Source organism: Astatotilapia calliptera, chromosome 9, assembly GCF_900246225.1.
Source record: "Astatotilapia calliptera chromosome 9, fAstCal1.2, whole genome shotgun sequence".
Classification (NCBI taxonomy): Eukaryota; Metazoa; Chordata; class Actinopteri; order Cichliformes; family Cichlidae; genus Astatotilapia; species Astatotilapia calliptera.
This window is the reverse complement of record NC_039310.1, coordinates 12742752-12770231: the sequence shown is the minus strand read 5'-3', so window position 1 is coordinate 12770231 and position 27480 is coordinate 12742752. Positions and strand designations below refer to the sequence as shown.

The 27480-nt window shown below is 39.6% G+C and overlaps 3 protein-coding genes across 5 annotated transcripts; 1 reads left to right on the top strand and 2 right to left on the bottom strand.

The window, feature by feature from the left end:
* On the bottom strand, nucleotides 1-12165 carry zc2hc1a (zinc finger, C2HC-type containing 1A). 2 transcript variants are annotated; one of them, XM_026179357.1, is made up of 12 exons: nucleotides 11732-12164; nucleotides 11409-11630; nucleotides 8637-8752; nucleotides 7906-7979; nucleotides 6064-6180; nucleotides 5508-5534; nucleotides 4344-4485; nucleotides 3056-3198; nucleotides 2117-2222; nucleotides 1914-1989; nucleotides 1402-1500; nucleotides 1-804 (listed from the first exon to the last, which is right to left on the bottom strand). In XM_026179357.1, the coding sequence occupies exons 2-12, from the start codon at nucleotides 11438-11440 to the stop codon at nucleotides 669-671; spliced, it is 1068 nt and encodes a 355-aa protein (XP_026035142.1). In that variant the 5' UTR covers nucleotides 11441-11630; nucleotides 11732-12164; the 3' UTR covers nucleotides 1-668. The 2 variants fall into 2 exon arrangements, with proteins under 2 accessions (XP_026035142.1, XP_026035143.1); XM_026179358.1 differs by lacking the exon at nucleotides 5508-5534 and having other exon boundaries at nucleotides 11732-12165.
* pkia (cAMP-dependent protein kinase inhibitor alpha) lies at nucleotides 7988-14825 on the top strand. 2 transcript variants are annotated; one of them, XM_026179360.1, is made up of 3 exons: nucleotides 7988-8092; nucleotides 12450-12627; nucleotides 13238-14825. In XM_026179360.1, exons 2-3 carry the CDS (start codon nucleotides 12477-12479, stop codon nucleotides 13312-13314), a joined length of 228 nt encoding a protein of 75 aa, XP_026035145.1. In that variant the 5' UTR covers nucleotides 7988-8092; nucleotides 12450-12476; the 3' UTR covers nucleotides 13315-14825. The 2 variants fall into 2 exon arrangements, with proteins under 2 accessions (XP_026035145.1, XP_026035144.1); XM_026179359.1 differs by lacking the exon at nucleotides 7988-8092 and adding an exon at nucleotides 9938-10125.
* Nucleotides 14826-18164: 3339 nt separating this feature from the next.
* On the bottom strand, nucleotides 18165-24378 carry bco1 (beta-carotene oxygenase 1). The gene is made up of 11 exons (XM_026180839.1): nucleotides 24246-24378; nucleotides 24031-24159; nucleotides 23776-23905; nucleotides 21247-21394; nucleotides 21004-21154; nucleotides 20686-20906; nucleotides 20306-20563; nucleotides 20114-20219; nucleotides 19885-19973; nucleotides 18694-18805; nucleotides 18165-18506 (listed from the first exon to the last, which is right to left on the bottom strand). Exons 1-11 carry the CDS (start codon nucleotides 24307-24309, stop codon nucleotides 18358-18360), a joined length of 1557 nt encoding a protein of 518 aa, XP_026036624.1. The 5' UTR covers nucleotides 24310-24378; the 3' UTR covers nucleotides 18165-18357.
* Nucleotides 24379-27480: the final 3102 nt, after the last annotated feature.

Here is a 27480-nt window from a genome sequence, read left to right as displayed (position 1 = left end):
TTGTTATTATTGCACATCAATGTGGAGACAGGTGGGGTTGAGGAATGCACTTCAAATCAAGGGCTGAAGAGCGATAATGATGCAGGGCAGTTAATCTCACCTCTAATCAGCCACCCAACATGTTTCCTTTCTTTTTTTCCAAACCCACTTTTAATTCATCTTTCCTCTACTCCCTTCTAAAGATGCATAATATTTAATAGCTTCCTTCCAATGACCAACCACCTCTCCTTTGCTGGAAATATTTATTTCTCACAAATTCTTAAACCCTCTATGACCTGTAGTTTCATGGCAGTAATGCTCATTTTATAAGTGCATGGAAACAGCAGCAATGCTGTGAGCAAATGAAGCAGTGAAAGAGAAGCTACTTACGGGATGTGCTTGTAAAAGCCACATCATGATTTAAACCGATTAATCTGTGTACCAAATCTGTTCGGCACAGAGATCAACCGGTCACTAGTCAACGCAAAACACAGTAGCTAAGTGCACTCCTTATTGTAAGTTATGCAATGAAATTTGGATAATATTCAGTGTGACTGCACACACCATCTTTACTGCCAGGAAATAAAATCAGTGTGGGAAAATAAAGATGGAATTAATTACTCTTTCACCTTTCCCTCAATTCTTATTACCTAAATCCTAACCCTGCTTTCGTTTTCTTCTGACTGCTATCAAATACACATCCTCCTGACCCCACACTCGCAGCAGAATTTGGCAGATTCAACAGGGTACTTTGTCCCACAAGCGTGACAAAACTTGCTCTTCATTCCGCCGTTCCCAACATCGTTCGCGCCATCTATATCATTCCTGAGAAAACAGAAAAGACAGCAGCAACTTTAGAATTTGTGCAGACAAAGTTGCAACTAGTGAAACGTCAGGGCAAAGATCTATTTGGATTTTACACGTCTTTATACGAATGTCAATGCCACTTAAGCCGATGCCAAGTAAACTGGATTATCCCATATTTCCCCTCAGCTTGATTAAATGGGAAATTGTTTTGCTCCAAAGCAATAACGATAATCAAAGCAACCAGAAGCTAGAGACGTATGGGTGGCAAGGTTGATATAACTGTGCATGCAAGTTTCTTTTGTTTAAATGAATGTGCAGGTAAGACTCATCCCTAATTTTTTTTTTTTAAACTTTCTTAAAGTAAAATTGAAATTTGCACATTCTTAGTCAAATTAGAGGTAGTATATGTAATATGTCTGTGAAGGTTCTCAGTCATCCAGGTCATCGTAGTCAAAGGAGCTTGCAAAGAAAAGCGTCTGGACTTCTTTAAGTTGCTTGAAGACGTTTCACCTCTCATCCGGTAATACTTCACCAAGCCACCAGAGGTCAGGAGAGGTCACCAATTGATTTTCTCCACTCTTTCTGTGGAGGTTATGACTTAAGACGTTTATTCACCTAGATATGTAGGAGTCTACTTTCTTCTTGTTGAGTCCAGTCTGAGCGTTCCTCACAGATCCATAGCCAGAACTTGCTACTCGGGATTTACTTCCCACACTGACAGAGATATCAGAGAAAAACAAAAAGAAAACCAGGACAAGGATGTTTCAAAGTTATTCATTGAAATAAAGGCTCTCTGTCGAGACACCGCGTAGACATAATGTCTTGGATACTAAGAATAAAAGTGAGAAAGCGAAATGAAACTGTTGTTTTTTGGCAGCCTTGCTCTATTCTCGGTTCTGACGTTGCATTTTGTTTTGACTCACATTGTTCGAAATGACACTTCAATCAAAATAAATCCGGGCTGTAAAAACATGTACAAAGATTGACTGTTCCAACAGATATTTGAATAGACACAGCTGAATGCACAATAAAAGGTAAAAAAAACAGTACCCACTTGACATCAGTAAATAAAAACCTGTCTGGACTCGCCCACAGTATTTAAAACACATCTGCGTATGTGTACTAACCCTGACGGTGGGCTTGTGAGCCCGGAGGGATTATTCTTCACTGAACCTGTTGAGGAGGCCTTACTAGATGGGATTCCTTAAGTGAGAGAGAGGGTGACACAAATGAGGACAATGCACATATTAGTTTTGTTTGATGCAATGAAGTCAGTCACAAATTCACAATATGGGGGGGGTGATGAGGAGTATAGCACTGTGTCTCGTACCAGTGGGCTGTCCAAGGCCTGATCTTTGGGGTAAACGAGAGGAAGCTGAAGGGATGGTTGACACAACGGGAGTGTTGGCCTTCTTTGCAGCAGCAGGAGGCTTGTACTGAAGACAGAGAGAAGGCAATAAAAATAACTATTTGGTACAAAAGATCAGCTATGGATATCATGGCTGAAAAGTCATTAACATAGTTACATTAAAGATATACAAAAACATATATCATATCACTATACGACCACATAAGCAGAACGGCTTGTGGTTGTAGTGTTTGTAATATGCACATTGTGTCAATGCTTGGCTCTAAAACGGGTTTTAAAACTGCGATCTGGAAGAAAATCTCAAAGCTATAAAAAAGAACTGCAACACATAACAAATCTAAAAACACGACACAGCAGGGAGGCTCAGTGACATAACGATTAACGACTGAAGGCTTTTTATTACAATGGGGAATCAGAGCTCTTAACCAGAAGGGTTTAAGCCCTGCTGTTTTTATTGGCTACCAAATTAACTCCCTAGCTATGCACCATAGCTGTTGCTAAGTAACTTGTAATTCTACATCTGCTGCAGAGTGGGAGTCCCACCATGGTAATAAAAGACAATGATTTAAAAGGAAAACTTCTTAATTATCAGCAATTAGCCATAACACAGAAGTGCCACACATATCGATCATCAGTATAGGTTTTGTAAACCTACCTATGAGCATTTTTTAACATTTTATGTTTAAAAAACTAACAACAAACTATTTTCTGTTTAGATCCATGCTCAATCATCCAGGTAAGGAAATCCCAAAAGACTGAAGAAGTCACTTGAATGAGTGATGAAATGTTTCTCCCACTTAAAATGCTATGTCCAGATGAACAGAATCAACTTTTTGGGAACTATTGTCTGTTTAATTTCAAATGCAGTCCCCTCTCCTATCCGTGCGTGCGTGCGTGTACCTGTGTGCGACCTGGAGGCTTTTTGGCATCTCCTGACTTGCTTTTGTTGGGCATTCGGGCAGCCTGCTCCTGGCAGAATTTGATGTGTCTGTCAGCTGCACTCTCGTTGAACCTCCGCTGACAGTAAGGACACTGGATATAGTCTAAAGGGAGACAAGGTAGTGGGAAAATATACATGTAGCTTTTGTAATTGAATCCTGTATACAGAAATACTACTATCTGATGAAGTGGTGACTTGAACTTTTCATTTGCAGCTGTCACCACAATTACAGCTCGACTTGTATAGGATTTATACGAGCAGTAATCGTGCTGATATTTAGTCATTTAAAATTATTTCTTTCCTTTTAGTGACACAAAACATTCTGAATATTTCTACATTAATGTTGTTATTCATGAGTCCTTACTACAATGACAGTATACTTTAAAAAGTAATATTGTTTGATGGTTGCAACAAGTTTTAGATTACTCATTTGGACTCTGCCCATGGTAATCCAACAGTGAAGTTGCAGCGTGCCCTCTGGTGGACAAACCATACATCCTCAGCACTCATCAACGCTTCAGTCATTGAAGAGTGTTTCTGTATTGCCTTCACGTTTTAAATTTTTACTTACAACATGTCAGTCAGCCTCTACATTACATTTCAGCATTTAGTAATAACTGTCTGCAGTGTCAAGTCCATTTTGCTAAAAATTTCATTGCAGCGACTCAACATGGTACTCAGTAGTTTCTATGGTCACCATGTGCTTGCATACAATGTTGGGGAATGCTCCTAATGAGATGACAGCTCGTGTCCTGAGGGATCTCCTCCCAGATCTGGACAATGGGAGAGCCCCCGGACAGTGTTCGGTCCTCCAGCAACTGCCTCCATACTCTCGCTATGTGAGGCTGGATATTATCATGCACCAGGAGGAACCCAGGGCCCACAGCACCAGTGTAGGATCTGACATTAGGCCCAAAGATTTCATCCTGATACCTAACTGCCAGTTGAGCGCCACAGTGCCTTGCAGTGAGCACAGGGCCTACTAAAGGGGCCACAGGCCACCCTCATAGAATAACCGCCTGTCTCCTGGAATCTCCACTCTTCAGGCTGTGCTGGGAGCCACAGCCAACTTTCAAGGAATGACGTGTGGACGACCTGTGCAGGGTCCAGGTAATCACCTCATGAAATTGATTAAAAAGTGCTAATTTTTTCGAGCAGTGTATGAGACTTTTTCACAATTCTTTTATTAAGATACAAAATCTTTTTTTTTATAGTTTTTCCATTTGCTTCTAGATAACTAGATGTTACCTGGGTCATAAGTAGGAGGAGGAGGCGGGGGTAATGGTCCTCCATCTTTTATGACCTGACCGATGGTCTTTGCAGCCCGGATGGTGGCGATGAAGTCCTCGTGTTTCTTGCGCCAATTTGACGGCTTCTTCGGGGGTTCTGCCTGACACGACAACAACATGACAAAAGAGATTCTCTGTTACAGCTGTTTGCTGCTATAGTTTGACAATCTAATATTAAGAAAATACGATTAAGCTACTCTCTTACCGAATGTTTTAACTCGACAGGTTTCACAGCGAATATGTAAAGATTGCATACGCTTATCTAAGCCTGCACTTCCCACTCTTACCCTAAAAAACCCCCAACAACTATGTTTCCATAACAAAAGTACAAGTCTTATCTAAAGTTGATGATTAGCGACAGAAATAGTTCAGTGAGTTCAGTTGTCTAAAGTGGATCTGAGGCAACACGACAGCCTCTGTGACTTTCTATTTCTCCTGTGTAGTTAAAGCATTCAGACACGTTTGTCTGACAAACACAGGTGACTTGGAGAGAGCTAAAACTACATTTTATTATATTTTCCTCTTTCCTAAACTGCTGCCAAAGAAAAACTAAACAAAACAGAATTTGTCGCATAACTAGACGTTTGTCCTGTTCATATCACAAAGCTGAAAATTCCAGTGGGAGCACAGAGTGAGTACGCAGGAGTTAGTTGAAGCCAAGACCATCTGAACAACAGCCAGGCAACAGACTGGGCAAGATTACTTCACTGACTGATACTCATGAGACAGTTTCTCACAGAGAAGAAATAAACGAAACAAATACAGTTTTTAGTTGTTAAAGAGTAATCTGAAGGTTCAAAGCAACCGCAGCAGCTGAACTAGAAAATATAGCATTAAGGCTGTCACGTTAAATGAAAGAGAAAAGAACACTGGATACAGAAGGATGCCAGTTAAAGACAAGAGGTATGAAAGGATTTTTAAAATTAATATCACCAACATGACTTGGCACACCCACAGACTATTCAAGCCAATACTTCAAGGCAAACAAAGTTTTTGTGTAGCCAGAAAAACAGTGAGGGAAAGCCTCGCGGGCTTCAACAGATTATCTGTGCTGCTAAAAATTATATCTATGGAAAGGAGGGACAATTGAACAAAAAAAAAAAAAAAGATAAAAGCAACTTACTCTTTCAGTAGCAGATGAACTTTGTGACTGAAATACAATTGAAAGTTGTTTACATTGTAAAAATAAACTGTCGACATAATACACTGAATGTGCTGCATGGAAATGAAAATTCATAGGCGCCACTCAACACCATAAGCGCCAAAATGCTGTGTACATTTCAAAGGCTGATTCTTTTCTGGGTCCTCCCTGGAAAGCCTTCATGTGACCTGGATTATAAAAGGTTTATCTGGATAACTTGTTTGCAGAATAATATAGAGTTTTCGGATAATTAAGGAATATGAACAGCATTGTTTCCTTTAGGTGTTGTATTATTGGATACAACGCTGAATAAATAACCTCAGATTAAAAACAGGTCATTTTTTAATAATAAAAGCTGGACGTATTTATGAATGAATAGATTACCTAAAAAAATGAACAACAGCGTTTTAAGCAGCACGTGAGATCCAGCTAGTTTTCTGACTTTAGGCAATTTTTTTTCAATCCTGTCAATAGTCAAAATGAACCACTGCTGACAATTTATGTGGATTTCCATCGCTCTGCTTAGGTGAAGGCTTACCTTTGGTTTGATGGGTTTCAGTACGGGGATGTCTGTTCCCTCAGCTCTTTGTCTGCTGGAGTCAAAAACCTTCCTCTTTTTAGTTGCTGATTTTTGGCAGATTTTTGAGTGCTTCTCCTGTTGAAGGAGGACAATGTGCACAAAACATGACAAAACATTTTTATTTGTTTTTAACACCACTGGCATGATGCCAGTGGCATCACTTAAGATTTGTATCTGTCTTTTACTATAATTTAAGTTTTCAACTATGTTTTCCTAAATGAATTTCTTGAAAGAGGAGGAAACTTTCTTTCAAACATTTCAAGCTCAAATTTAAATGAGTAACATTAACAACACCAGTAACCTCCTCAAAGCTGCAGCCAACTCTCTGAAGCACACTAATGTCTTCCTGATGGAGACCCAAACCTATATTGCTATACATATCTAGAATAATACACCATGCTTTAATGCAGCCATTATCTACTAATGAGGCAAAGTGCTTGCATAAGAGCACATATTTGGTTGTTTACCAGAAGATTCTCTTCAAATTAAACACCAAAAACATTTATAGCTTTGATGTATTAACTCTGTAGTATGTTTTAGTCATTTCAACACAATAAGCAAAGGAACAGAGGATTTTGGGGGAGTAAAAATCAACTCATATACACTCATTAGCGACTCTGTTAGGTACACATTAGTACCAGGTTGAACCCACTCTGCTGGAAGCATAATAACATGCCATGTTATAATCAGAATATCAGAACATGTCATGTTATCAGTAGATGGGTACACTGTGGTAATAAAGATCAGGAACAACACTCAGGTAGACGGCTGTATCAAAACTATGATATCCTCCACACCATTACCAGCAACCTGAACTGCTGACACAAGGCAGGATTGATCCATGCTTTCATGCTGTTTTAGTTACTGATGCCTTCCTATCCGGTTGAAGCAGCTGGGCCTTTCCCCTTTGATATCTGACATCAACGAGGCATTTTGACCCAGATAACTGCCACTCTGTGAATATTTTCTTTTTTTCTGTCGATTCTCTGTAAGCCCAAGAGATGGTTATATGAGAAAATCCCAGTAGATCAGCAGTTTCCGAAATACACAGATGTGTCTATCTGTCACCCATAACCATGACTCAAAACCACAGTCTTTTCGCCTATGATGATGATAATAATAATAATAATAATAATAGATTGCATTTATATAGCGCTATGACACCACCCTTACCTGCATGTGCTGCAGACAGTGCTGAGAGTACTGTATTGCTGAACATGTGTGAAGCCATCCTTTCTAAACAATCTCCATTCACTGATTTAGACAATCAAGTGAAAGAAAATGCTTCACATGATACAGTCCAGTTGATACTTGTGCTGCAATTCATCTATATATAAAAAATGGCCCACTATGAAATTAATTAAATAATTAATTAATGACCAATATTTCCAACTCTGCTTTATGGGAGAGCAGTACTACTAGAGACGTTTCTTAGTGAAATTTTTAAATCAGAGTCTTGAATATCACAAATTTGTTCAAACAAAAAGCATTTCTGCTTTGATAAAACTTTCAACTCCCCTACAGAGCTCTTCACAGGACCCTGCTAGCTATCTGGATCATAGACACATTATTATTGAACAAACAGCTGATACCCTGTCAGCTGAGAATTAATGTGGTAAATACTGTCAGCCAGGCGGGTTAATCATAGTGCGTGATCAACACACCCCCAAACAAACACTTAAAGTGTCTGCGATTAAAATATTGTCCTCTTAAAACAGTGTTACACATTGTTTTGTTTGTTTGTTTTTTGTATTAAGAAATGTCAGAAATGAGCAAGAGGTGGTTTGTTTGTTTTTTTACCAGGACTTTGGGTAAGAAAGATCTTTTACAGATATTACACTGAATCCGATCGTCAACCAGAGAAGCTTCGCCATCTGCAAGAATAACAGAACAAATTCGGTGAAGGTTTAAAGGTCAAAAATGGGCCACAACGGGACTAAACAAACATGGGAAGAAAAATAATGACCCAGTTAACATTTGATACAAGGTAAATACTTTCGCGGTCATAAATTGTGTTCTTCTGCCACAGTAAAGGTAACAATGTTTTATTGTTGCCTTTACTGCTCATTCTACACGGATACTTCAAATTTCCTGAAAATGGCTGGAGGAAAATAGTCAGATTTAGCTAAGTTTAACGTACAGAGTCAAACACTTCGAAGTATTACTGTACACATAGAAACGTATTTAATATTAAAGGTAAGCAGTCTCCGAAGATTCATTGATATACACGCTTTAAACCATTCATTTAAAAGTGTTATTTGTTAGGAGTTTGCTGGTTAGCCGGATAGCTCCTCTAGCTAGGAATCGCACCCATTCAAATAGGAGGAGCAGCTAGCTTCATCTTTGGCCCTGACGTTACCTAGCATTACTTGGGCTAAAACCCAAACAAAAAGGAGGTCGCTATACAAAACTGTTCATCTAAAGGAGCCGCGAACCCCAAAGCGTCCCCTTGGCAGATAAAAACGAAATGCTGAAATCCCAAATTTGCCATAAAAGGCTGAAGTAAACACACAAACAGCAATATCGCATACCTTCAAATTCTTCCATCCTTAGGTTATTCCTTATCTGGTCCTGTTGCCGTTGTTCGAAAACGGCCAGACGTAGACGGAAAATACAAGATGAAACCCCCTCTTCATTTCCGGCTTTGCTAAAACGGGAGAAATGTTTTGTTTTTACCCATTTATCCTGTAAGGAAAATTACTTTAATTTACATATAAATTTATTCTGCAGTGTATTGTGAATTACTGATGTCCTGTGTAGATCTACATTTTTGGTTTGTCATTTTTTTGTGTTTTGTTTGTTTCTCTGTGACTTATGTCGACACTACTGGGACGTCCTGTTCCAATTCCCAATGGCAGGTAATTATCTTGACACTACTGATCTTTGGCTACCGATAGCAACTGGGTTGTCCGATGCCGCTCGGTGAGCTAACATGCGAGTATTTCATTGGTTATTACTGCACTGTTTCTGATGGAGTGTTCAAGTATGCACTGTTTATTTTGGACAGCAGGTGGAGCGTGGGAGGGAACCTCTGTCATGTTTCCCAGTATTACTCCTAACCATCAATTTTTGGGGGAGTTTGCGTAGCTCAGTTTTCGCTGGAAACTAGCAAATGTTGCTGTTACTGGGACGAAATCTTTTTTTTTAATTTTAGCTATAGAAATAAATAAAAAATGAAATGCTATTAGTTATTAGTGCTGTTATTGATACAAAGTTATGTTAATGAATAAACGGGCTGGTAGCTTTACCTTGCATCTCAGCTTTGTTTGGGGATGGTCATTTACAGAAACTCATTATATCAACCAAACAACAAAACTAGTGTGCTCCTTTGCTGCTTTTGTTAGCTCAAACACTTGCGCAGAACAAACACTCGGAAGTTCCTCATTTGCCATACTGACAACATGTGTCATCTGAATGGAGGGATTCATGGACAGATGCTAAGAGGGCACAGCAAACATGTGCCTTTATCACAAGAGGGACGTTGTTTCAACACTGACTCCCTTTTGTGTGATCTCTCGCACCACACACACGCCCAAGCGCGATGCCTTTTCACCATTTCAAATTATAGCAATGGGATGATAACCATTCGCTAAGTCCTAATGTATCCTAACCTTTAAATAAGGTAATGATTTTACACACACATTCACGGTTAAACAATGCACTTGGCATTAAAGTTTATGGCTCTCACTTTGTCAGATATTAATTAATGAATGTGGTGCAAGTATTCCTATTAGTAATCCTATATGTGTATTTATTTATTTATATGTATATTTATCTATCTAATAAAATAAAGGAGTATAGGTAAAGTAGCTGGTAATGAAAAACTTTTCTGTTAAGCGTCCCTTCAAAGTAATGCGGTTTTATTCTGAAAGTAATACTCGGAAGTAGCTTTGGTGTGCTTGATTTGCTTGACGTTGGTAAATTCTCTTTCATGAGCGCATTGGGGAATACCGAAATGGCAAGATCCGAGCCGATGTGATTGACCCCTGCGAATATTCGGAAGCCATTTATTCCAAACAGGTAGCATACCTTGTTGATCATATTAAGAATAATAACTGCAGGTGCAAAGTGCGCAAAGCTCGTAAATGCATGTGTAATGTTAATATCATGCAGGCTACGTTTACTGACACTGACCTGGCTCTGTGGGGGTCTTTGTCATCAAAGACAGACGTATGGATCTTGGTTTTAATAATGAATTTAAACATTCAGATTCTCCTGCAACCTTAAGCTCGTCTGTATTTAAAGGTTATATGTCTTCAACAAAAAAGAAAAGAAAAAAACTAGCGCTTTATTATTTAGGACGCCAATGCGCGTGACTGCATCGCTTTAGTAGGTGATAAATTGTCATTTTGGACAAATAGTCTTTGTGGAGTGACGTCACACTCGTGCAGACTCGCGATGAACTTTTAAATAAATCACTTAGCTAAGATTGCCTTAAATGTGTACGAGCTGTAGAAATAACAGTAAAACATTTGCACGCTCTTACAGGGAGGGTGTTGACAGCTGCGCGTGAATCCGTGGTTAAGGAGAAATTGTTTACTTTTGCGCTTGGCACGGTGATGTTGGAGTATAGCATGTCTGTTTGTGTGAGACCTGGCATCAGTCCCAGGTATGCCCAGGCCACCTAGAATAACTCTGGCATAAGTTTCTGGGACTCGTTTATGTACTGCCTTTATCACTGCTAATATTCTGTTTGGCAGCATAACAAATCAAACAGCTGCAAAGCAGGAGTAGACTTCCCCCCCAAAAAAAAAAACAACTTCATAGTGAAAGACAGAGACGGTTGGCCTGTTGTATTATTCAGCGATTTGATCATTTGTTTGGAGTCTGTGCTATGTATATTGTTGTCCAGGCCAGCTGAGCTCTGCTTCCCACATGGGAGTACACACACTGTACACACACATATACACACAAACACACAGCTGAGTTGCCAATGTTCTAATTCATGGGTACAACAGTCTGACTAAATTATGTAAACTGGCAATTAATATTTCATAGAATATGAGCATAGGAAAACACATCGCAAAATGTCCTGTCACTTCTAACTTCAACTTCTAACTTCAAATAAAAACACAGCTTCAGTGGAAAAATGTCTGCACGTACAGATCTGTAATCCAATTAGATTCACTTATGTTCTATCATAAGACAGGTTCTTTACTGAAAGGTGTGGGGAGGAATTTTATATCTCATTTGGCTCTACCAGGACATTTACTCATGCAAGCTACATTAACCTAGCTGTTTACATGATTTAACGTTTCAAATGATATTTCTTCTTTATTGCTAATAAACCTGGAGAGTTATACCTATGACCACAATCCAGTGCCCCGATTCTCATATTAAGTTAGAGAACAGCCGTCTTATCTCTCTTGCTTCCCCACACGTTTGGTCTGTCAGTCGTACACGGACAGCATCTGCCGGGTCTTGCCCATCTTGACACCATTTTGAGAATGACAGCTGAGTGGGAGGGTGCTCAGATGATGACAGAAGAGGTTTCCAAAAATAGCCACAGTCCACCGCAACTTTCTCTAGAAATAGCCACAAATGGATGTGAAAGTGAGGCATTTTTAATATATACTTATATATAATTTAAAAATCCTGCATTTGACTTGGGGAAAATCAAACCAACCTTTTTTTGTGACTGAGTGTTGTGATGTCTTCTGAGGGTTTTTTATTTTCCTTGAAAATTTTAAAGTAGTGGCAGCAAATAAATGCAGATATCCAGACTGATACAGCCAAAGAAATCTCATCATAGCAGATTTTAATTGAAAGAAATGTGACAACAAAGCCTGAATCTGCTCAGTGCTGAAGGACAGCCTCAGCCAGACAGATTGCTACAAAGGGCTTGAATATAAGCAGAAGGATTTAACCTAAATCTCCGGGGCAGCACAGCTCCCATCATGCTCCATGTGATATGGCAGAACTTTCCTCATTCTGCTTTAATGACCTCTTAGCGTGCTCTTTGGTTGAAGTAATGCATCAGATTGTCTGTTTATATTTCCCATCGCTCTCCTCGGCATTTCTTCTACTGAATTTGCCTCCTCTGTATCCATGGTGTCGCCTGTACCCTAGACTGAGATTAAAATAGATTAAGCAGGGATTAGGTCATAAGATAAGCGGAGGGAGGGATATATTCAATGAGTGTCTGCATAGCCTGCTGCGTTACATTCTTCTTGTCAACAAAAACTGGTGTTGCCATTGTGTAAAGTTATTTAGGAGAAGCTGCACAAACTCTGTCCATTTCAGCGATCTTTCCATAAAAGCGGTGCAGATTCCATTGTCTGTGGGTCACTGTGCACCTGTGCAACTTGAAAAGGTGTGTCAGTGTGTGCTGCTGTGTGCGGCAGGCTCTGCTATGGTGAGGTGTGTCAGCGATGACGGATGTGGAGGCGACCTATGAGGACTTCATCACCTCTCGACGATCCGGCCGCAGGAATGCCATACATGATATTCCAGACGCTCCTGGAGAACCGGGCACCACTGATCTGTCGGAGAGTCTGGCACAGCTCAACATCAACAAGTCAGGTGAGCAACATGATGAAGAACGAGAACATATTTTGATGGCGACATTAATAATTCATCAGGGTAGCAACACATAGCCTCCACTCTACTTGTGTTGAGTTGAATTCTCTGGATTTTCCAACAGTGGAGAGGAAAATCAAGACTTCATAGCTTAGTTCTGCAGCATGTTTGGAAATTGTAAATAGAGCTCAAAATCACAGAGCCACTAATCTTTGGCTCTCTTCCAAAGTGTGTCTTTTGTCCTGTCTCTCTCCGAGATGGCTGCCCCTCCCTTGGTCTAGTTCTACCGGAGGCTTCTTCCTGTTAAAGGGAAGTTTTTCCTTCCCACTGTCACCAAGTGTTTCCTCATAGGGAGGGGGGGGGGACGACGACATTTGATTGTTGGTGTTTTGTCTCCATTATTGTGGGGTCTTTACTGTACAAAATAAAATGTCTTAGGATGATTGTTGTTCTGATTTCACACTATATAAATAAAATTTAATTGAAGTTCTTCAGTTACATTTTACATATATGTCTTCTTTGGTGACTTAGTAGCTGCATCACTGACTTCCCCCGTAGTTAAATGTCCATGAAATCGACTGTCCCACTGTCCTCTTTCTTCACTGTTTTCCAGGTGATGAGGGAGAAGATGCTGAGAAAAGCCAGAACTCTCCATCTAAAGAAGAGCAGACTCAAGCTGAGGGAAGCTAAGTGCCACCGGACATTTATGGACTCGAGCAGCCACTTCTTTTAGTCTATCTGCTCCCTGTATGCTAAGCCTCTGACTGGCCAGTTGCATCTAATGACTGTGAACAGCAAAATCCTCTATTGCCACTATCCTGCCATCAGGAAGTCATCACTATGGCAACCACAGCACAGTCTCTCTCTCGCTTGTAATTGGGTGTGTTCCATTTTCCTTAAAAACTTTCCTTCCTTTGCTGCCTTTTGTCCAAGGCTGCTGATATCAGATTGGATGTAATTTAAGGTGAACTAAACATGGTGTCAACAACCAAAACCAGCCCACTTTTGACTGTGAGTGGTTTTGAGTGGAAAGTGGAGGGAGGAACGGAGGCTAGTAAAAGGTTTTTAGAGCAGCCACAGAATTAAAATTTGTCTTCCCCTCTCCTCGTCTCCTTCAATTAATCACCACTGATGCGACTGAAACACAGACGGCAACTGGACATCCACTCATCTTGCCTCGACGCCTGAACACGTGCTCCCTTCATAAGTACTCACTATTGACCGTTTCCTATTTCCATGGATTCAGATCCATCTGTGTATTGGATTGATGGACGTTATCCAGCAACTGCACTCAGCAGCTCAAAGGCCCTGTTGTACTTTGTTGCATGTATCCATGTTAGGTGTAAAATCTAAATGGGTTTTTTTTTTTTATCATTTCAGACATCCCATTTTAAGTATTACATTGATGGTCAAACACGGTCCAGTTCTTTAAAAAAAGTAAGAGTCAGATCACAAGATATAAAGCTTTTTTTTTTCCCAAGTTAGGAACAGCAACATGTGCTGCTCGATCTGTCACAGGCAAAATGAGCGTCTGTTTAGTTTTGGTGGCTGGCTTCACTGCACCTTGCTTTACTCTTGCACACTGACCCATAACTTTGAGTTCACTATAACTATTCACTAGAATTTTGTTGTTTGCACTGCCAGGCCTCACAAATGAAGCCAGGGAGTACAAATGTGTCCCCCCTCCCCCCCAAAATTGTGGGTTTTTTAAACCATTTTTCTGCCAAGGCAATATTGTCTTTTGCTTTGCTAATTCAGGACCTGGACTACTTGCCATAATTGATGGAACCACAAATTCAACTCTTTACAAGAAAATACAGAAAGAGAACCTCTGCCCATCGATTTGTGGTCCAAACTTCAAGCACACTTGGGTTATTGAGTTGGACAGTGTTTCAAAACACACCAGCAAGTCCACCTCTGAATAGCTTGAAGTAACAAAATGAAGGTTTTGGACTACTATTGAGATGTTTTTCATTAAAAGCACTGTTCATGCTCATAAAACCCTCCAATGTGGCTGAATCAAAACAATTCTGCAGAAAAGAGTCACTCAATGTGAATAACTCTTTGCCAATACTTGCAAAACCTCTTGCCTGCAGTTCTTATTACCAAGGCTAGCACAACCATTTATTAGGCTTAGGGGTCATGTACTGTTTCACACAGGGCCAGGTGGGTTTGGATAGCTTTTTTTCAATTAATAAAAGAAATCATCATTTAAAAAAAAAGGAATTTTGTTTGCACTCAGGTTATCTTTAGGAAAATACTTTTTAATGACGCTGTAAACAATGAAATTGATTGGTTGGAAAGTAGGATTTCACCCTTACTGTACATCTTATACTTTAATAACTGGCCTCTCACTGTCTGCAAATGTGTCCAGTCTAACTTGTGATGGCCTTGAATGCAGGAGTTCTCTCCTTACATGCAGGGTATCTACACACATTAAGTGGTTATCCCACAGTTTAACATTTGCACTGCCATGTATTATACCCAAGTTTGTAATTTGGTTGTGGTGGATATCAAGGAAAAACATTTATTTGCTACTTAAGATTTGGAAATTGCACTACTGAGTGTGGTTTATTAGCGTGTGCTGTATGTGTAAATTTTCGTAGATGAGACGACTGTTAGAATAAATATTATGTACTGGCACACTGCCTGTCAGTTTTGCAATTCCCTTTTGTAATCTGTTTTCACAGTTTCCTTTTAACACCATTACTGTACTCTGTCCAATTTAGATCTACTAATGAAATATGTGGGTATGCATTCTAAAAATGCTTTATTACTTTGTTATATCTGACCAGCTGATCATTTTGTTTCTTTGTTTAGTTACCTTCACAAAGGAGGTTATCTTTTTGCTACTGTTTCTAGTTATTTGTCAACAGGATTATGTATCTGCAGCTACCTGGATGATTTTCAGGAAACTTGGAGATAACGTGGAGTATGGGCATATAGGAAGAAGCTGTAAAAATTGGGCGGGTGGACGGTGGTTGTAGTAAATCTTTAGTTTTAATCTGTTAAAGGGGATTAGTGCCATTTTATAGTGCATCATAGGACTAAGATAACTTGTACTCTGAGTCCAGTGTAATGTGATTTAATGACCGGTACTGTTGCAGTTTCGGTGAGCTATAGAACTCAAGCTGTTGTTCCATTCTCACTGTTATTTTCAGTATTTTATAAAAATTCTCGATTTAGTCACGTTATTGTGTTATCAGAGGCATTACTATGTAACATACTCATTTTTGACTTTGTCTATTTGGTTAGTTTTGATGTGCAATTAAATTTTACTAGTGAATTAATCGAAAGTGTCAAGACAAATTAATGCATCCTCAACAGAGAAGGCTCAATAAGCAAAGTCTTTGTCTCCCCCTGGTGGTCAATCTAAGCTATTCCATTCAACAACGGAAAGGCCCAATCACTGAGCGCTTCTGTTTTGTAATCGATATCAGACGATGTAGAACGATGCAATAGATAATGCAAGCATTCACAAGTCAGTGAGGTCATGTGCCGTTAGTTAAGGTCAGCTTGATAGAAAGATACTATGATGGCTAGCTCACGTGAAGGAATTGGTACTCTCCTATAATAGACCCACGCACTGTAAAAAGAAAAAGGAAAAAATGATGACTATGTTTCTCTTCCTGATTAGATTCTGATTAGTCAAGTGCTAGGCAGTAAACACGGTGGTTATTGACACGCATTGATGGTGGTAAATAAATTGCATTGACTTGACTCAAACCGACATGACCTTCTGCACACAGTGTAACAAAATTGAGCTGTATCATATGGTAATCAGAACAGTGAGGACTCATTTCACTGATACCAGAGTTGTTAATGTTGAAGATAAATGGTACATGCTGTAATAATGCAACAGAGCTGTATCTGTAATGACAGAGCAGCTGAGTGATTATTGTTGTTATAGGCCTTTGAAATGCTACAAGGCAACTTATGGGTGGAGCATTTTCTTCAGTTTTTCTCGATTACTTTCATTCAGTCTTTCTTCCTTGTTCTGATGCTCGGTTTGAACTTCAGCGTGCTGTCTTGACCATCTCTACATATCTAAATGTTTTGAGTTGCCGCTGATGTGAAAGGTTGATTAGATATTTGCATTACTGTGATTATTAGGTACGCCTGCTCCACTGCTAAAGTAGTTGCTAAATGTATTTAGAATGACTTATGTATACATTTCCTTATTTTTTTCTGATACATTTAGTTTAATGAGTATTATGTTTGCTTTTCTGCATTTCATCACTTTTGTAAAGTTAAAAAAAACCCTTCACAATTCATTTGTTTCAGAAAATATTTTCTTCTATATTAGGCCTATTTTGCTGATTTTTTTCAAAAGTAAGCAAGATTATGAGGGAAAAAACTAAATTTTTTGATGTTTAAGTCTTCAAAGGCTTGTGAAAGTTGTTTATTCATTCATCACACAGTTAAAGTGACTGACTGTTAATGTTTTGGCAAATGTGAAAAATCCCTTAATTTTTTTGAGAAATACGAGACTAGTGAGAGTGACTTTCCTGCTGTGAGAATGGCACCAGATTGATTGAGAAACAGTATGATGTATGAAAAGATGAATAATGGATGTTGTAAGATTTTTATCGTGATGATGTTGGAAAAAGTGTCAGCCTAAATTAAAAGTGAAGAATTTCTTTGAAACTTTAGAAAACTGCTGAAATCGAGAAATGCTAAATGATATACGTGAAAGTATAAGCATTAGAAAACAGGAAATGGAAATATATACTATGAGAGAACATTCAGCAACCACTTTTGCATCTGCTCAGCTGCTTGTTAATACAATTATCTAATGAGCCAATCACATTTCAGTAATCCAAAACGTTAAGTCATGTAGATGTGATAAAGACATCCTGCTGAAGTTCAAGCTGAATGAATGAGGACGAAAGGTGAGTGAATATGTCTGAGTATGTCCAAAACTACTGATCTACTGGGGTTTTCCCACAAAACGATCTCTATGAAGGGATGATTATACAGAGAATGCTCCGAAAAAGAGAAAAAACCTTCTTGCATCTCTGAACGCACAATCTAGCTGACTGTGCTGCACATGGTCTGCAGCAGCAGAAGACCACACTAGGCTCCACTCCTGTCATGTAAGAACAACAAACTGAGATTACATCTCGCACTGACTCATCAAAATTGGACAATAAAAGGTTGGAAAAAATCTCAGAATAATATAATAATAATGCAGCGTGCACAAAAACAACGACAAAGGTGCTATTGTGGGTGGGAAGTGTTAAGAGTAGTGAGACTGATAATTCTGATGTGAGAATTGCACCAGAGCGATTGAGAAACGCTGTACCTTGAAACACAACAATCATATTTCACATGGGAACAATTGTTTACCATAAATGTTTACCTAAATCTATAACCCTATGCCTAATTGAATGGACTTTACTCCTTTGATAACTTATCTGAGATTTCTATATCTTCAGAAACAAGTAACACTGTGTCATGAAGGCTGTATTTGCTCAGAGACCTTGACCTTGTGTACAGCCACACTGTGTTAACATAACTCTTCGCCATGACACCACAAATATGGAGCATTGGTTGGATTTATTCTTGTAATATCAGTAACATTGTAACATTACAGTACGTGTTTTGTTTAAATGACGAGGTTAACTTTATACCATATACCAGTGATAATACAATGAAATGACTTACGATACATGCTTGTGCCACATGTGCTACTGTGGCACAGTTCCCTTTCTTTATTTTAAACTTTTATTTTCAATGTGGGATGAAAAATCCATGCATGTCCTTGTTCAGCTCAGTATTCACATAGGCTCGTGCTACTTCCTTGAACGTTTTCCCATCGAGAATCAGGATGAAGCTCGACTGGCCTGGATTGTAGTTGATGACTGATGTTAGGACCACACCTGCAAATGGAGAAGGAGGTTATTGTATCACAACTTTGTCAACACAGATTACAGGCACAGATAAGTGGGGGGAGATCTGGTCTAATCTTTGTAGACCTTCTTATTGACTTGAACTTCAACTTGTCAATAGAAGCAAATACAGAATAAATGTCACGTCTTTGCACACCACATTCACTTGTATTCATACCATCATCTTCCGACTCTCCATTTGGTCTGGGGATGAACACCGGCTCCGACGGCAAGCACTTGTCTTCATCCCAGTACACCATATTCTTGGTTTCCATGTCAAACTTTGCAACCTACAGTGAGTGAACAGATGAAACACACTCAACAAAGACGTCCATGCAGGTCAGAAGTTATTTACAGACACAGAAATACCAATACACAACACAGCACAACTGGCTTATCAGCCCGTTTAGTACTTTGTTCTGTGTGCAAATATTAGAAAGAGCAGTAAAATTCTCATATCACATGAGACTGCCGGACAATATGATGAGCAGCTGATGTTCTCATGGATGCACTTTGTACTTGATGCGTGAATCAAGTCCTTTTAATGAGCACAGGTCGGCATTTTTGCTGGCATGGCTTTGAGGCGTGTCTCCTATCAGGGGGAAACTTATATGGTAATTAAAAAACAAAGTTCCTCTGAGGGATCACCTTTATTCTGTTGTGAGATACTTTGACATCCTCTTTTTTTTAGGGAGGGAATGTCCTCATTTATAGGACAAAATGATGAAAATCTCCTCCATCATATGCTTTGGCTTCAACAGCCACTAAACCTGACCCAATTTAACCCCCCACAGAAGATAGTGGAGCACTGAAGAATCATTGCAGAGGTACATTCAACCTGTTCTGCCAGCACATGGGGGTTAGACACCTGATTATGACACTTAACATGTTTTTTTTTTGTCTTTTGTCACCTCTATGGTTCAAGCAGAAGCCAGCGCTCTCTTCCTGTTTGTTTTTAGAATTGATTGTCTAGTGAGGATTAATAAAAAAAAACATAATTGTCTAATACAAAATATTTCCTTTTATGCCTTCCTGACTTTATGCCTCTTGTTGGAGGGCTGAGCTTTGAAGTCTTCTTTCCATTGTTTCTGATATCTTGATGTGCACGCGTACCCAAAAGTGCCATGAAGGGGATTGTTGTTTTATGGCGCAATGTGTAATTCACACTTAAACAAAAGTTTTACTGCTACATTTCGCTTCAAATGATTATTCTCAGTACTGTAGTTTTTCACCCTAGTTTTGTAAAACAATACGTCCAGGAACAGCCTGCTTCCCCAAAATTTAAATGTCTGTTCTGGAAGTTAAAGGTCTCCATAGGCAAATTATATTTATAAAAATGTAAGAAATCTGAAATGTCGGATGTTCCCACCACTTCTGCAGAATCCCCCACGTAGTTCCCATAGACAAACTGGTGCCTCTTCCCATTGATGTCATAATTGATTCTGGGTAATTCCAAGCCTGATGGAAATAAAAGCACAGTTTTTGCTCCTATCTGGATTAACTTTAAATGACAAACAGCAATTTGAAAAACAAAAATAAACAAACTTCATTTGCCTTGAACCACTCAAACAGACACGTTTGAGTGGCGTTGGTTTTACCTTCACAGAGCACCTCTGCTTGGCACATGAATTTGCCTTCTTTCTCCTTCACAGCGCTGGCTGTCGTGTACTTGAGTTTCACCATGTTCCCTCCAACTGGAACGCTCTGCGAAATCCAGTCGACATGTGAAAGCCTTTAATGTGTGAGCCGTTCGATTGCAGGACCAAATGAATTACATGAAAACAACTCACTTTGTCAGCGTGGATGGGAAGGGCAAATCTCTTGTAAGCTGGCTTGGAAACCCTTTTTTCATCAAACTGAGATTTCTCCTTCAAGTTGCTCAAGTAGAACATGTCATAAAGGCTGTTGTCGGTGTAGGCAATGACATCAAAGACCACGTGGCCATCGTCCTCAAAAGCATTCACATGGTGGTAGAGGACCATCGCTCCTGTGTAGTACTTTGTCTCAACTTCTTTGCCGGTCTTTCTGTCTACCAAGTGGATCAGAGTCTGATGGAGAAACAAAGATATAGATAAAAGAGTCAATCCCATTTTTTTCTGAAGTGTTGAACACTAGTACACCCTTGTCCCCGGTCTATTAATCCACATTCATTAGCCTACTAACTCCTTACGTTTTCTTCAGGGCAGAACTTCAGGCAGCTTGCCCAGCTGACTCCTCTCATATAGGCAGTAGCCATCTTGAGGATGTCCAGCTTGAAAGGCATCTCGACAAAGATGATGTAGTTATCTGTCATGCCAAAGCTGTGGTAGTAGCTCGGCATGAGAAGGGAGCGGCAGGGGACTGAGCAGATCACCTCTGCATTTTTCAGTGCAGGGCCTTTCTTGCCTTTGTCTGAAAGGTGACAGTAGACAGCACAAATATGGAAACGCTGTAGGTGTTACTGTTGAGTTTAGAGGTTTAACATAAAACACATGAATCACTTATAGACCTTTGTCTGAGACAGCAGGAACTTTGAACAGTACGTATTTAGTTTTGCCCTTTGTCGCTATTGACGTTCCAATGTTGTAGGCATTGCCCTCCTTGTCATAGTGAGGATGGCACGAAGCTAAGTTTACAGGCAGGTACTTCAAGTAGTCCACCTGTGTGAGATATTTCAGAAACATATCAGGTCTGAAGCAAAGTCTTTCTTGGTTTTGAGTTCACACGTTTCAAGGTTAACCGGCAGCGTTACCTTTTCCAGGGTTTCCAGGGTCACGGGATCAATCTTGCTGATGTAGTTGGTTTCAGAAGTGGCATAATAGTCATTTCCATACTTGATGAAGTTGCTCGCGCCATTGTCGGTGAAGTCAGGCATTGTGTGGTTGAGAAAGGTGATTGCCCTGAAAAGTAAAAAGTTTGGGGGTTTTGAGTGTGATATTGATACAGGAAAGAGAGCGCCTCCATAGCGCACTAGTTAATGCATTTGCTTAACATGTAAAAGATCCCCAGTTTAAAAGCAGGAGGAGACACAAATCCTTGGGAGAGCTGTGCCAGGAAGCGCGTCCGGTGTTAAAAATCTGTGCCAACACAAATATGCGGATCCATCTCCTGTAGTTACCCCTTGTGAATAAGAGAACAGATTAGAAAGAAACCTGATTTCCTGTGAATGTTTGCCTTATTTGAATCTAAGTGAAAAATTCACAGCAGTAAGGGAAACAGCCCCGAGGTTGTTCCTACACAAAAATGATTATAACTGTGTCGCAGAGTCGTAGTCCAAGTGACTACCCAGATTTTACAAAAATGGCACCGCATGGTCTTATTTAATAGCTGCACTACCACAAAACTTAGAAAAACAAACAAACATGTATAACTTCAAACATACAAGAAACCATAAACATGGATACCTTTGAAAAATATTATGACACCATATATTTTCTCAGGAATATACACAAAACATTTAAATTATTCACTCTGAAAAAGTTTTGGGAATAACCAGCCAGTGCTCAGCCAGTGTTCATCTTCAGCATAGTTGTCAAATAATAGAGAACAGCAGCATTTCTGTAGCACAAATCACTTAAAGGAAACTGAAGACATGCAACCATAAAATAACATATCGTCTATGGAGATTGCAATAGGAGTAGGGATGGGTATCGTTTAGGTTTTATCCAATACCAGTACCAAACCGGTACTTTTGAAACGGTGCCGGTGCTTAAATGATGCTCGAACCGGTGCTTAAAGAATGGAGAACACAAAATTGGTCCAAAAACCTCTCATGTTCAGCTGTTTTTTTGTAAAAAGATAACAATGTTAGCCTTTTCTGCAGCTATAGGGGATTTATGGTATCACTCTTGGCTGGAAGCAGTGCTTAAACAATGCAAAAAACAAACTTTGTCCAAAAACCTCTCATGTTTAGCTGTTCTCCACTTTTTCTTTGGTCATTTTAGCCTTTTTGGCCAGGGTGAAGGGAGCATCTGCCATCAAACAAGAGGACAGCCGCATGTAACTAGATGGTGTTTGCTAGTTCACCTTACATGCATTAATTTAATAACGTGGTTAGCCTACTCAACACGAACAACATTAAGCTACTCACGCAGAGAAGAACGGCTGCTGCTGCCATCATCATCCCTCATCATTTCTGCTACACTGACAGGGCTACGGGCCAGGACTCTACTCTTCGGGTTTTTGGGGGATGTTGCTCCGGGTCAGATAACAGGCACCACACCCGCAGTAGATGTGCACGGTGTGAGGTCTCGCAGCAAGCTATCAAATACGGCGTATTTCTCGGCTTTTAACAAAATGCTATACGTCGCCAGGTGTTTCATCAGATTCGAGGTGTTACCTCCTTTGCACAGTATCACCTTAAAGCACTTGTTGCAGGCTGCTGAGTTTGCATCTTTTGCTGTGAAGTACAGCCAGACTTCGACCGCTTCGCTTTGGGCATTTTTAAGCTCTGCTCTAAAAGAACATATGTACCTGGGCCCGCCTACTACGCTCGCAAAGGTAAAATGATTGGCTGGAATCCAAAGGAAAAAAAGTACCGAAATGTGCGCTGCTTTTCGGTCTGGTTACTACCTTTTATGTCAGAACCGATACCGGTACCCATCCTATTTAGGGATGGGTACCGGCCTGTATTTGGCCAAATACAGGCCTGTATTTGTATAGCGCTTTACTAGTCCCTAAGGACCCCAAAGCGCTTTACACAACCAGTCATCCACCCATTCACACACAGGTGATGGCAAGCTACATTGTAGCCGCAGCCACCCTGGGGCGCACTGACAGAAGCGAGACCAGCGAGGCTGCAGGATACTGGTGGCACAAACCGGGCCCTCTGACCACCACCAGTAGGTAACGGGTGAAGTGTCTTGCCCAAGGACACAACGACCGAGACTGTCCAAGCTGGGGCTCGAACCGGCAACCTTCCGATTACAAGGCGAACTTCCAACTCTTGAGCCACGATCACCCCCTAACTAAATAAAAGTAGTCTGGCATCCAAACAGTTTGCAGTATTTACCTGTTACGTTTATATTCTATAAAGCACAGTAACATAGGGTTTATCTTTACAGCAAAAATATTGCTGTACACTACAATAGACAGCAGAAAAAACAGACTAATGCTGGCAAATCTAGATGCCAGGGAAAGTTCTTACAGTATATAACGGCACTGTTTGCCAAATAAATACTGCAACTGTTGATAAAGAATTACAAACGAAGACTACTGCAGTTATTTCATGAAAAATATCAAATATGCTGAATTTGCCTGTAACAATAAAGAGTATGCTCACTTGAAGATGAAGTTCTTGCTTGGGTCTGGATAAGCCATCGTCCCCATTTCGGACACAACAATTCTATTTGCTTCCATGTTAGCTTTATAGGTGTCACTTCTGAGGAATCTGCTTCTATGGATTATTTCACCTGCAAGGAAACAAATACTGCGTCTTTTATCTGTGCGCTTTACATTTTTTTTTTGTTTTATTTATGTATTTTTGCAGCAATTAACAGATTAGCAGCTGTGCACAGGTAAGAATTGCTGTACCAACCGTCTTTGAAGGTGAAGCTACTCATTAAGGCCATCCCATCAAACCAGTGGTTGTAGTTGGTGTCGCCCACAGTGAAGATGCCAGGGCCATTTCGGAGGAGCGTTCCTTGCAGCCAGCTGGGAATATTCCCTATTTGAAATGAAATCACAGTCTTCACAGCAGCAGTTTAAATCTGAACATTTGTTGGCAATACAATTGTATAAAACCGGACCCACCTTTAATTTCTGCCTTACAAGGCTCGGGCCTCTCTGTTGCGTTCTTAGAAAAGTCTACCGACATGTTCGCTGACAGACCAGTGAGTGCGCCAGTGTCAGAGTAAGTTAAATACTGTGGGAGCACAAACCACTCCCATTTGTTTTACTGGGGTGTTATGAAAGGGCAATTTATCTTATCTGTCTGTACAGCAATCCCCTTCCTGTGTGGAGGTTTCACAGAAACATTGAAGCTCAGTACCTTCACCGCAGGAAACTTAATGACCCCATCTGCTGCTGTTCTGTCCCCTTTTCACCTTGATTTTTTATTATTATTTTTTTAAACTAAAACAAAAAAGATAACTCTTTTTCATCTAGTCCTCAGGCTTGCTCTTTGAGTATTTACGTGGCTATTCTGTGATCAGATTAAATAATTGGACCCCCCCAAGCCATGATATAGACATAATAAATCTCAAATAGGATTAATTGTGATTAACCCTTTGGTGCACTGCTGCTTTTATTTGCTGTAGGTCATTTCCCTTTTCTGGTGGCCTAGATTGTACCTGAGAAGCATGTTGATTTTATAAACTCTGTATATAAGCATTGAATCAATTTACGTTCAACCAGGAGTTGGAACCTGTCCTAACTGACAGGACTGAACAAACTAACTGAAACGATGTTATAAAAGAGAGTGGGCCAAGATTACTCCACCCTATGAGATATGAGAGGCCAATAAAGTCATACAGAAACAGTATGTCCAGGTGCTTCAAGTTATTGCTGCTGAAAGTGGATCTATAAGCTACTGAATCATGTACGTTTTTTCATACATTGTTTTTAACATTTAAAATAAATAAACAAACAAATAAATAATAAAAGGGTTTAATGATGTCATGTGTTGTTTATCATCCCAGTAGGTATTTCAGTTATTTTAGAACCTGCTAAGGAGGTGATTTTTTTAATACATCCTGATACTTAAGATTGAAAGAGGGTGCACATTTATTCCTATACTGGTGCAAAGACATGAAGCTGTGAACGCAGTTCATCTCAATACTGAGCAAAATAATTATCACCACGGTCATGATTGTGCAGTCCTTGTCGGTGGCATACGATAATAAACGTGCATTATGTTGAATACGCTTTTCCATGGAAAGCACGTTTGACATATCTTTAACCTTATCTGGATTCACCAACCTAAGCAGCCACCTTAAGCAATCGGGCCACTAATTCACACCAAGGTTGTTTACCTGAATATCAGCGCAAGGTTTCCCGGTGTGGCGATCAGCGCACTCACACTAAAGGGGCGGTGTTGACTGCATGAGCAATCACAAACATCGATGGGTCTACGAGCAGCAGACTGTGTTTTTCAACCAAAGAGCAAAATTCTAACTACAAAAATAGGAGTAGATCAAATGCATATAGTAATAGAAGATGGAAGCAACATATTCTGCACTCACTGCACCGTCATCAAGGCACTAGATCTGACTGTAATTATAGCCATGTATCCCACAAATTAATGGGTTGCTTTGTGAGATAATGTCGGCCTTATTTTTGCATCTGCAAACCCGGTGGTATAAAACAGGGCTACAGTCAAGAGCAAAAATAAAAAGAGAATAAAACCCGCACAGAACTGTTTTTACTGGATGCTTACTTAAAAAGGGAAAACAGTGAGCATTTATTATTAAGGCTTGTCAGATTAAAAAAAAATCTAAAATCTACTGGGCCTCTTACTATTTGGGGCAATGACAGCACACACATCCCTGTAGTGAGACCACAGTGAGTAGTAATACAGTATAACGCTCATCTCGTGGCTAATCTGACACATTAGCTCTCATGGCCAGAGCTTCTGGACTCTTGATCCTAATCAACCAAAAACAAAATAAGACAGATGTTCAATTTTTCCTGGTTTCACCAGCAGGGGGCAGAAATTACACTGTTGAGGCATAAGTATGTCATTCTATGCTAGACCTTTTTAAACAATACATATTTTGATATTTTTTATTATTATTATTATTATTATTTAGTATTTGTATTTATCAGGTTGCATATCTGCTTTATCCATATATGCTTTACCATCTTAAGATTTAATGGTATTGTAAGACATGCAGGTTCTTTGGAGCCTAACAGGCATTTCTATTGTATCCAAAATAGTTTTCACTTGAAATGGCCACTTAGTGTGCAAGGCATGCTTGCAAAAATCATGAAAAACTGTGTCACTGAATATGCTAAGTCTCCATCAGACACTTAAAATGAGTTAATTTGGCATTTATTGTTGAGAAAAAATAATGTAAATGACAAATATTTCTAATCTCCAGCACATCCACAGAATGTCACCACACACTCCATCTACTCACATCTCCTCCAAACATTGAAAAGAAACGTCAACACATTTTAAAATAACTCGCAGCAGCACCAGGCTCTCTCGGTCACTGAAACGTCTCCTTCGTTCATATTAATAAATTAAAGACAACTGTCCACATACAATTCATGATGCTCATAAGATTAATGTTTATTTGCACTGCCCAAACTGTTATAAACTGTGAGGATTAGTATTCAAGTATTCCCTTTCCGTTTATTTCTGTGCTGGATATTATCCTAAATATCTGGTTCTGTGAGTTACCTAATGTGGCACAGTACAAGAATAACATTTAAGTAAACATTATGTACATGTACTAACAAAAAAAAAAAAAAAAACAAAAACTTGCAAATGTATATTTGCTTACAGTGCAATCCCCATGCAATTCCACATGCAGTTATAGAAGATGCCTGAAGAAGACCTTATTGATCATGCATGAGCTTGTGGCCTGCCATCCAAATAATAATGTATTATTTCCATCCAATTTCAGCGAAACATCAAATGACAACCCCTCCTCATTTTATGGTAGTGATATTCACCTGCAGAGAAGATGACGTCCGACAATAGTTTGCCAAAATAAAAAATAAAAATAAAAAAAAATAAAAAAATAAAAAAATAAAAAAAATATTAGCACATTAAAAGAATCTCATTCCATCACAACAGGACAAACCAAACCGGGCCTTGCCACTCTGCAACCAGCCACAGCATGCAGACATGGTAATGTAAATAGAATCAATCAGAAACATGGTTGCAAATTGGCATAACTGTATACAAAACATTTTGAGGGAAAATGGACAAATAAATATTGTAACCTCATGGTGAACATCTGCATTTACCATGGAGTAGCAATGGTTTAAGCACTGGCACAAATAGATCAACAAAAACAACAACAACAACAACAAAAAG